The sequence below is a fragment of the Monodon monoceros genome, unplaced genomic scaffold (genome assembly GCF_005190385.1).
Source record: "Monodon monoceros isolate NGI ecotype Baffin Bay Population unplaced genomic scaffold, NGI_Narwhal_1 Super_Scaffold_20, whole genome shotgun sequence".
Taxonomy (NCBI): Eukaryota; Metazoa; Chordata; class Mammalia; order Artiodactyla; family Monodontidae; genus Monodon; species Monodon monoceros.
The window spans coordinates 116,605,838-116,617,135 of NW_021703777.1; the positions used below are offsets into that span (position 1 = coordinate 116,605,838).

The window sequence follows — 11,298 nt, forward strand, 5'->3', positions numbered from 1 at the left end:
CTTCAGGGTAAGAGTTTGGCCTTTTCCCAGGATAGTACAGGAGCCATAACCTTCTACAGCAGAAAAGAAGAGAAAGATACTTCCAAGTGAGTACCTGCACTCCAGCTTGCCTCTAAGTCTTTCCCTCTATGATTGTCTTATTCATGCTCTTAATTTCTCAATTAAACCAAATCACTTCTTATCTTTTTGTTATTGCTAAGTGATTTAAAAGTTCCAGGATACAAATACTAATATATCTGAAATGCTTATAAATAATCAATCATCTTTTGGATAAAAGGTGACAGCACGCAAAGAGTCTTTTAAGGACCTGTTTTGGTTTCAGTGCTTTCAAAAGAAAGGATGATGTACCAGTAGGTCTCTCCACACCATTTTCTAAAGTTTCGCTTGACTACAAACCTTCAGCCTGATCAGGTCCAGCACCTCATCGTCATCAGCTCACTCCGCAGCATGGACATGACATGGTTTTGAGGGTAATTTCCTCAGCAGCCCTGTAAATTGTGAGTCACTGAGATTATACAAAATTGGTATTTGGCTTCCTTTCAAGTTTCACATTCATCACATAATCGGGCTATGAAGCATCCCATACAGAGAAGGCGGCATCCAAAGCAATGAGTAGATCGTGTTTAAATAATACACACTACTAAATTTTACAGCTGTCCTTTTATATTCAAATGATATTAAGCACACTGTCATGTTAAATTGAAAACACTTTAGATCTAAAAATATACTACTGAAACAAATGACACAGTGAGAAGAAACAAGACCAAAATCTATTTGTATAAAATACAGTCTATAATTTCAGAACAGATGCTACATATAGCCATACTTATTAGATATCTTCTAAATTATCATCTGGGCATTTATATTTTTAAAAATTGTCTCTGGCGAGTCTCAAATTTAGTATTTTCACAGAGTTTAAAACATCTATAACGAATCTTTATGTTTCTTTTTAAAACTGCAACTGAGCATAAATATAATTCTAAAACAAGATTCCTGACTTCAAAGAAGTGTCTTCAGGTAACCTTTCTCCAGAAATCAGTAAAACTAAAAAACTTCCTTAAAATTATACTTCCTCTCTCTTTTGAATGGTCTCCAAATAGGAAAGTTCATGAATTGGGCTTCATTTTAATTTTTTTCTGGTTTTTGGATTCTTCTACACTGCTTTGACAACACTATTACATTTTATCTTCTCTTCTCCCAAAACAAGCTATTCATTGTATGTTGCTCTCAAGTATTTAATTGAAATATAACCTAAAGGAAGAAATTATGCTTCTTGCTTCAATTCCCCTTAAGCATCAGTGATAATTTCAATCGTAACAATTGCCAGGTTTATGTTTTTTATTCTGGATTCCTAATTATATAGGATTGAGAGTAATTCAGAAGTGTTTCAGAATCATCTACTGCCAAGATTCTGAAAAATGTCTTTTGTGAAACAGAATGTTAATGCTCTGAGGACTCTGTTATGTCTGCACTAATATGTTCTGTGCACTTTGATGAAACGAGAGGGTAAAGGTCCAGGTGTATCATGACTAATATTGTAATACACCTACTGTCCTGTTACCCTGTCAGTCAACAGATAATGAGAACCTATTTTGTTTCCATTTTTCGTTATATATATTTATATATTGTTAATTTCCAAAGCTCGCTAGTATAAATTCAGGAGGATCAGCCTGATAAATATTTAAGTGTTATGGTCAGTTTCTGTGTTGATCTTATCTAGACCATGAATGTCAGCCTATGACTGATGAGAGGAAATAATGTTTCCTGAGAATTGTCTAAAACGCGCAACATTTCAATCAATGTTTCAGTTCTTAAATACCTCTTTATTTTAAACTGATCTGTTATAAGGAGCTATTTATTAACTAAGATCAACTTTTGGCCTGTTTTAGCAAGTTTTAGCAAGTTTTATCCTGTTATCATGCTTGAGACTTTGCAAACTCTTGCCCCTTATCCTTTATCTGCAGTGAAATATCTTGGAAATCTTAATCTCTTTCTGGCTAAACTACTAATAACCAGTTGCAATAACCGGCATCACAAATGCACACACACACAGACACACAGACACACACACACACACACACACAAGGATAACAATAAAAAATGCCTAATACGGAGTATGTTAATAAACTTCACTATAGAGAGATGGCCAAGAAGAGCCATGGCTCCTTTTTCCATTTTTATAAGACATAACACAAGTAGTATTTTGGAAGGCTACAAAGTTATTTTTTTCCATTTGTACCACTTCTTGACAGAAGTAGGATTTTTTTTTTTTTTTTGCATATGTATCTACAGACTCTAAAGGTAGGCAAGTAAGAACTATGAGACCAGTGAATTACTTTTCGCTACTTCTGCTACGCTAATCAGCTGAGAGAAATCTGGGTTTCGTATTAGGAGCCCTTCTGAATGGCTTAATTCCTTTACAGCTACCATTAGCTGTCAGCCTCTCCATGGATATTGTCCATGTGCACTTTGAGGTAGTCATTCCTTGTAAACTTCTTATGGCAAAACTGGCATTCTGCCAGTGGACGATTAGGATTATGAGTCATCTTGTGTCGGATCAGCATTTTCTTCAGGCTAAAAGCCAAGTCACAAACCTAGAAAAGACCCAAAGATACCAATCACATTATACTGAAAAATCTGAAGATACACCAAGTTATCACTTACACAAAATACAATATGCAAATTCCTATTATCAAGTATATACTGACAGGCTTAAGAACAAAAGTGCTCTGGAAATAAATGGAACTTAACATCCAAGGTACAAGGTAAAGAAAATGTATTATAGTTCCAAGAGTTGTTTGCATTTAATGTGTGTCCTCTGCATCCCAACCACTCTCCCTTCCCCCAGCTACTATATTTTTAAACATCTCTAAAGACACAACTCCCTGGAAACAGTATCTTTCTCCCCATGATTCAGTGTATTAACAATTTCACGTTAAACCTCTTAAACAAAATGCCTTGATCTAGAGGGCATCTTTTTAGTATATGGCATAAATAGCACAAGACACGTCTCACCAGTGATCCCTTCAATCTGGACCCATGTGTGAAGTAAAAGGTTAACACTGCTTTAAGCGTCCTAAGCGGAAGTTCGTTATCCACTATCCCAGTTCTTTATTTCCAATTAAAAATACTTCACATTTTCTTCATGTAAGCTCTGCGACATTGCCACCTGACTCAACAGACATTAAACAGCCCAATAATTTAAAATATTAAATTAACCCAGAAGATGTGAGGCATATTCAAAAATAAAAATGAAATGGAATTCTTTTATAATACCAAATTTTCATTCAAAGTTTGCTGTTATTCACAAAAATTCCATTTACATGCAATTCTTCAAAAGCACATGCACGATAAAATAAAATACTTAAATAATGTGAAAATTCGCTGAAAAACATAGTGAATATAATGGGAGAGGTAAAGCCTTGTAAAAATACTGGAAAGAAAGCTGAAGTTCTGAATGAGGTGAAGCATGTGAAAATACAAAAGCAAATAAAAGATTCACTCTCTCTTTATGAGAGAAGCGGGATTTTACATGCTCAGCAACAAGAAACACAGAAGGGCAAGCCCCCAGTTTGGTGAAGAGAGGGAGTAATCCAATAATAATGTATTTTGAATTACACATTAGTAGCATAGTGTGACATAAAATAAGTTTTAGAGTTTGCTACGGACTGAATGTTTGTGTCCTTTGCTATGGACTGAATGTTTGTGTCCCCTCAAAGTTCATGAGTTAAAGCCCTAATCCTTAATGTGATGCTGTTTGAGGTGCAGCCACTGTGAGATAATTAGGGTTAGATGAGCTCATGAGGATGGAGTGATGGGATTAATGCCCTTATAAAAGCGGGAAGAGACACAGATTCTCCCTCTCTCTCTCTCTCTGCATGCACACACCAAGGAAGGCCATGTGAGGCATAACCAGGAAGAAGGCCCTCACTAAAGACCCAACTACTCTGGCACCCTGACCTCAGATCCATAAAGGCAGAGAATCTTCATATATTTTATTCACTCATATATCCTAAGGGATAAGACGGTGCCTATAGAGTAGCACTAAATAAGTATTTGTTGAATTAACTAACCAAGTTTCAACCTGATTCTATCACTTCCTAAGGAAGTTTAAATGAACAAACTATGCCTTTTAACTTCAGTTCCCTCACCTATAAAATGATCACAATGATCATTATCTCACAGAATTAATACTAAGATTAAATGAGGTAATCTATGCAAATGGATGTTGTACTGAAGACACTCAATAAATGTTAGTGCCTAGTTTTTCTCTTTCATCTTCTCTGGCAAAAAGAATCATCAGCAGGTTGGAAAGAAGAGACTACAACAGCTACCACATGTGGGGTCCGGGAGAGAGCACAGCTACTATAAAGAGTAGCAGCTCCCTGCAACATACAAATGATTTGAAAGCAAACAGAATAATTTTCCATGACAAACATAATGCTTCCAGTCAATCTGAGGAAAGGACGTTCTTCTTATGAAATACCTTTGTAAACATAAGTTTTACAATCACAATTTAAAACAGACTATATACCTTTAAAGTCACTGAAAAACAAAGCCAGGTAAGTTCATGTCATGCAGTAAAAATCGGGATAAAAAGGAAAGACCCAGGAACATGAAAGAGCATAAAATACAATGACAGACTATATAATACATGAGTTATGATAAGTGATATAAAATACTGAGTACCCTTAAAGGCTCTGAAATTAGGGTAAAATGGAAAATGAAAACACATGCTATTTTCAAGAAATGTACTTAAAACAACACACACACCCAAACATAATTTTACAAGGGGGATTGGAATGTGCCTAAGTGTAGAAAATGGTGCCGATGACAGTGCAACCGTACTGAGTAGCCCTTCCTCAAAAGCACCTTGGACGGACAGAGATGATTAGTATTAGTATTTTCACAAGCCTTAAAAGAGCCAGGAGTACTACCAGTATGATAGCTCCTAGTCAAAGATGTATATATAAGATGTTCATCCCAGAATTATTTATACAAGTGGAGTATTACAAATAACTTATTTGCCCAAAGTTAATGAGTATATTCATTTTGATATAACGAGAAGAAGGGATACTTCTCAGCTGTTAAAAAAAGATCATACTTCAAAAAATATGTTAAAAAAGGCAAGGGAAAATGTAAAGGGAAGAAAACAATAAAATTAATGCACAATTTACAATACTGAAATAAAGATGGTAACTGTATCTGTATAAATAAGTATTGGAGGAAAATATCAAGAGATTAATGTTAATATTAGTTGACATCAGTTGAGAAATTTGGAATCATTTCATTTCTGTCTTTATTCCCTTCTGTATTTCCTAATTTTTCTACAACAAAAAAGGAAACAAACTTCCAAATGTTACTTTGGAATGCAAAAAATACCGCTGGCTGAGTGAAGGTTCTACATCCTCATCTTACATGCGTGTCTCAAGCCCACTGCCATCACACTGATACGTCAAGTGCTGTAACTCCCTAAACAGCTTTGATAGGTCACCAACCACCTCCACATGGCTAAATGGAATGGGGACTCCTGAATCCTCATTTAACATGAAGTTTCAGTATCATTTGATATACCTGGCCACTTCCCTCCTGCCTTTCATTTAGTTTCCATTAGGACCTGTTCTCCTTGTTTTCCTTCTATTTTTCTGGCCTTTCCCCGCCCCCCAACCACCCACCCCCCCATTTTCCTGTACAGGCTCCTCCTCCACCCTAACCTTGAAGTCTGGATCTCAGTACCTGTTCCTTAGCCCACTTCTTCATTCATTAGGTGTTTTCTCCCCTGGTGACCTTAATCATATTCATGCTCTTTGTTACTGTTTATATGGAGATACTGGCCAATATCTTATCTCTGATCCAAGTCCTCTCTCCTGATCTGCACAGTGGAGGATCTAAATGCCTGCTGGATAGCTCACTGGTGCTGCAAACTCAGTAAGTCTAAAGTTGAACTGGAATTGAAAAAATACAACAAACTAGTGAATATGACGAAAGAGAAGCAGACTCACAGAGAACAAACTACTGGTTACCAGTGGGGAGAGGGAAGGAGAGAGGGGCAATATAGTGGTAAAGGATTAAGAGGTACAAATTATAGGGTATAAATTAAGCTACAGGGCTTCCCTGGTGGTGCAGTGGCTGAGAGTCCGCCTGCCGATGCGGGGGACGCGGGTTTGTGCCCCGGTCCGGGAAGATCCCACATGTCGTGGAGCGGCTGGGCCCGTGAGCCATGGCCGCTGAGCCTGTGCGTCCGGAGCCTGTGCTCCGCAACGGGAGAGGCCACAACAGTGAGAGGCCCGCGTACCGCAAAAATAATAAAAATAAATAAAAAAAATTAGCGACAAATATATACTATACAACACAGGAAATATCGCAAATATTTTATAATAACTACAAATGGAATATAAGCTTTAAAAATTGTGAATCACTGTATTGTACACCTGTAACTTATATAACATTGTATATCAACTATACTTCAATTAAAAAAAAGACTCTTTGTCTCCCAAATCTAATTCTCAAAACAAAAGTGTGCCATCCATCTGACACGTGCTGGAAATCTGGCAGTCAGCCCTGATCCAATGTCTCCCTCATCCCCACCTCATTTAGTCAATTACCACTTCTTCCCCGCACACATTTCTAGAAGACATTTAATTGTCGCCATCTGTGCTGCCACAACCCGAGTGAAAACCATTACCTGCCTAGACCAGTGATTCTCCAGCACTAAGAAAACGTTTCCGCATGCACCTATTATCTGTATTTTTAAATAAAATATACCAAGTGTACTAAGGTATTTATAAATTATATTATTAGAGACAAACTTTTAAGAGAATTTGAAAAAAGATGAAATAAACGTTTTTGTATTAATGATTATGACTTCATATTTTCATTAGGCAACATCTAAGATATGATATTTAGGGTCAAAGTCATTTTTAAGAAAAATGTAGACAGAAACATATTTCAAATGTCTTCTGGATAATTTCAGTGTTTTGGTTTACTTTTTTCCAGATATGATGGTGTCATTTGTTTAATCTAAATTTGCTGCTGACTAGTAATATTAACTCTTGTTTACTTTTTGTTGCCTTGTGTCTGTATTATTAATATTATTTTCAATCTGTAGTTTCTGTAAAGGACTCTTTTGTACAAGATTATTTTGTTTAAAAACAGATAACAGAATCCATATCTCCACTTAACTGGGAACACATAAATCGCAATCCTTGCAAGCACGGAAAACAAACAAGTGACAACCTGCATCACCATGGAATTGCCACTCTTCCCTCAGATCACATTTAGTACTGTACATCACAAGAAACCAGCTGTTAACAAGGGCACCAAAGTAATAGAGGGCACCAAAGTCAAGCCCCGCTATTCAATGATAATAAAGTTTAATTTTGTTCTTAGTTTTAAAATACACAATAAGCAGGGATCACAACTGTAATCTTTCCTTCCCGTTTCCCAATGGATGTCTCCTAGGCCTCCTGGGATATGCAGCTCCTCACTCTGGAAACCAAAGCCTAGATTATTGCAATAGCCAGTGTCAGTGGTTCTCAAAGAGGTGGTACAGTTTCCCCTCCCCTCAGGAAATGTTTGGAACTAGGGGAGGTGTGTAACTGTCCTGAAGAATGGGGGTTGCTCCATGCATTTTATATAGGAGAGGAGATGCAAATTCCCTGTAATGTATGGACAATTTTACACTGTCAAAAGGACCCAGGTGATAAATACTATCTGAATCTCTCTGCATCCATCCGTATCCCCTTCTGTCCATGCTCCACGCAGCAGGTGGAGGGATTTTTAAAAGTATAAATGTCATTTCACTACATAAAACTGTTCCATGGGTCCTTACTGGATCCTTACTTACTTTAAGGGAAACTCCTAAACTCTAGCCCAACTAATCAGCTTTAGTGTAGGCTGTTGAAGACACCTCAGCCTTCCTGCCTCAGTACTTTCTCACTTCTCTTTTTCTAGCTGCCTCCTACGCATTCCTCAGGGAGGCCTGTATGATCTTTCTGACAGAAGTCTTCTGTTAAATGCTCTCATAGTAGCCTTTACTTTTCCTTTATAACACTTACCTCGAGTGTAATTAATTATTTGTGTGCTTTTTAATGTCTCTCCTTACTAGTCCTAAGGAACAGGAAGGCAAGAGTAGTCATTCCATTAATATTTGTTGCACTAAAGAAAGAAAGAAAGGGAAAGATAGATAGGTGATTGATAGATGCAATCCCTGTGAGCAACGTAAGTAACCCAAAGGCTGTGGAATAATTCTGAAGAAACCAAAGAAGGTGTCTTTAGAAATTATTTTCAAGTAAAAGAAACTCTAAATTGTTTTTATAAGTATAAATGAACATTTGTGATCGTACGTAAGACAGAATTAAAACTGATTCCCTATTTTCTATTTCCCTGGCTCCTTCTCTAAACCTCATGTCAAAAGAACAATAGATACCACTCTTCAATGGCTTCCTGTTGAAATCAGATTCAAAATAAATTCCTTAATGTGGCTGAAAGGCTACCAGTTTGCTCTCCAACTTCACCTTGCACCCCCCTCTTCCTCTCTCCCCGGGATCTAGCTCCCCCTGCCTTTTTACTTCCCCTAACATTGCATGCTCTTTCCCACTTACAGGCCTTGATTTATTCTGTTCCCTGAGCCTAGAATGCTTTTTCCCCCATGGCTACTCTTCATCTTCTAGGTTACTCAGAGTCACTTTCTCAGAGAATTCTTCCCTAACTACTCTTTCACAGCCCACCCCATTTTTTCCTTTCCCAATCTTTTTCATAAAATGCAATGAGACATCTATTCAGGTTTATTTAAGTCTGTACTCCACAAGAATGTGAGTTCTATGAGGGCAGGGGACATGGCGTCTTGTTCACTGCTTTATTACAGTTATTTATTTCTGGCACAGGGACTAGGTTTAAGGGCTGACATCAGCTTTCACCGTGTGCCGGGAATGACCCTTGGCAATTTCTAACCATTAGCTTGTTCAATCTTCACAAACCACCCTTTTAGGTATTATCCCCATTTCACAGAAGGAAACTGACACACACACTTCTGTCTCAAGCAGGTTACCCAAGGTCACAGAATGAGGAAGTGGTTGCCAGCATTTAAACCCAGACAGTCTGGGTTCAGAGTCTATACCACCCCCCAAGGGCCAACTATTAAAAAAGTCTCTCACTTCAAACAGAGATATGTGAGCCCACTATACTTTCTTCCATTTGCCTGGCTGACACCATTTTTAAGAAATAAACATCTCTTTGAAAAAATAAAGGAAGTTCTCAGACAGTTCAGCTCACCAGTGTGTTGTGAGGGATACGAAGTTCAAGTCCATTTACATAGTCACCATGGGAAAATTACGGCAGTGGCAGGCTGGAGAAATGGAAAGGAAGTTGGGCAGGATGCCGAAGTCATTGATGACGGCTCAGAATTAAGGAGTTCGAGAAGCTCCAATAGGACACGGGATTGGAACAATCCAACAGACTGCTGAACGAGGGCCAGGGCAGAGGATTAAATGTCAGCCGAGAGTAGCTGATGTCGCGGTTGTGAAACTGACTACCTAGACATTAAGAGCTGTGTTCTCATGAACTTAAATGCAGTCATTAAGAGACTTCAAACTGATGCTCTGTATAAATCAGCCAAATGTAAGGTCTTTTATAGTCATTTTAAAAATAGGGAAGAGCAAGGAGTTCCAACAGTGCAACAGAGATGCTTCCTTTTCTTTCTTTCCACATGTGATTCTTATACAACCCTTCAGCCTACTCCAACTTAGTATTAATTCACATTCCCCAAAAATGGGAAAATATTTTATTCCTTCTCTAGGCTAGAGGTAAACTGATTTTGTCTTAAGATAAAGGGAAACAGCATGTTTAATAGAAAGTCCTTGGAGATAATGTTAGAATTGTATACAGACATCTTCAGTTAACAAATATTTATCACATACAATGTGTCTACCACTTCAGTAAGGAGAACAGTGACAAAGAGAGCTCTGCCCTGCCTCAGTGGAGTCCACAGAGTTAGGAGAAATACTTGCAATGCCATGAACATAATGCCAAGAGAGGCGCACGGGAGGGTGCGATGACTCTTCCTGGATGCACAGGGGTTATCACGTCCTAAGTTGGGGAGTGACGTTCCAGGGAGAAGGAAGGAGATGTACAAAGGTACAGAGGAGTGAATAGCAAGGCTCAGGTGGGGAACGAAAACTGTTCACTAAGGCTGAAGATGAGACACTGTTAGGGGAACAACTTGAAAAGGAAGTTAGAAGGCTGGAACCAAATCCTAGAGACGCTGATAATCATAAGAAACTGGAAGGATGTATATTCTGCAAGTGGTGGGACTTGAAGAAGAGACTGAAACTGAAGTATAATTTAGTTAGCAAGCTAGAGAGTACACAACTGGAATCAGGGAGGCCAAAACAATGTTCCACACCAAGCCAGAAATGATTTGGACATAAACTAAGACAGTGGTCATTGATTCATTTGTTCATTCCTTTAAAATATTCTTTGACTGCTTCTCATACGCCAGGCATTGTTCTAGGGCTGGGAATACAGCAATAAACAATAACGGAAAACTCTGTTGTCATGGAGCTTATAATAAATGATAAATAATTAAACAAACAAATACGTAATATTTCAGGTGGATGTAAGTACACTGAAGGAGAAGGTGACTATGGGGTGAGGGTTAAGAAAGTAATGGAAGTAAGAGAGAAAGAAATTTGAGCCGAGAACTGACAGAAGCACAAGAACAGATCATAAAGATACCTGAGAAGGGCGTTCCAGGCTGGGGAAACGGCAAATACAAAGACCTATTCACAGGAGTGAGCTCAGTGCGTCTGAAAGAACAGCAAGGAAGCCATGTGGCTGGAGTGAGGCAGAGGGGGCGGTGAAGCCAGAGAGGCTGGGGCACAAGGGCTGGGGATGCAGGTCACGTGGCCACTTCCAGACTCTGGTACAGCTCTGGTTTTCACTCTAAATGAGATGTACAGTCGTTGAGGGTTTGAGCCAATGAGAGTAATGTAATACATATGTAATCTACACACACATACGTAAAATCTGACTCGGGTTTTAGAAAGATCACTGTGGGTGGCCAGTTGAGGACAGATTGTAAAGAGCAAAGATGGAAGGAGGGAGACCAATTAAAAAGCGATTGTGTTGTTCCAGGAGACTAGGTTGCTAGTTGTGGAGGTGTAAGAAGTGTTCACATTCTCAACTTACATACAAAGCCAATCAGATTTGCTGCTGCACTGGATGTAGGGGGTGACAGAAAGCGAGAAGTGAAGGTGGCAATGGAAACTTAGACAAGGTGACAGGTTTGAGAAATACAGA

The 11,298-nt window shown here is 38.5% G+C and overlaps 1 protein-coding gene across 1 annotated transcript in view; it reads right to left on the reverse strand.

Moving 5' to 3' along the window:
- Positions 1 to 1,650: 1,650 nt before the first annotated feature.
- PRDM5 (PR/SET domain 5) overlaps positions 1,651 to 11,298 on the reverse strand; it is a 211,136-nt gene continuing 201,488 nt past the window's right edge. The window contains exon 15 of the mRNA XM_029234546.1: positions 1,651 to 2,594. Coding sequence (XP_029090379.1) covers positions 2,430 to 2,594 — 165 coding nt within the window. The 3' untranslated portion in view covers positions 1,651 to 2,429. The remainder of the gene's footprint in view (positions 2,595 to 11,298) is intronic.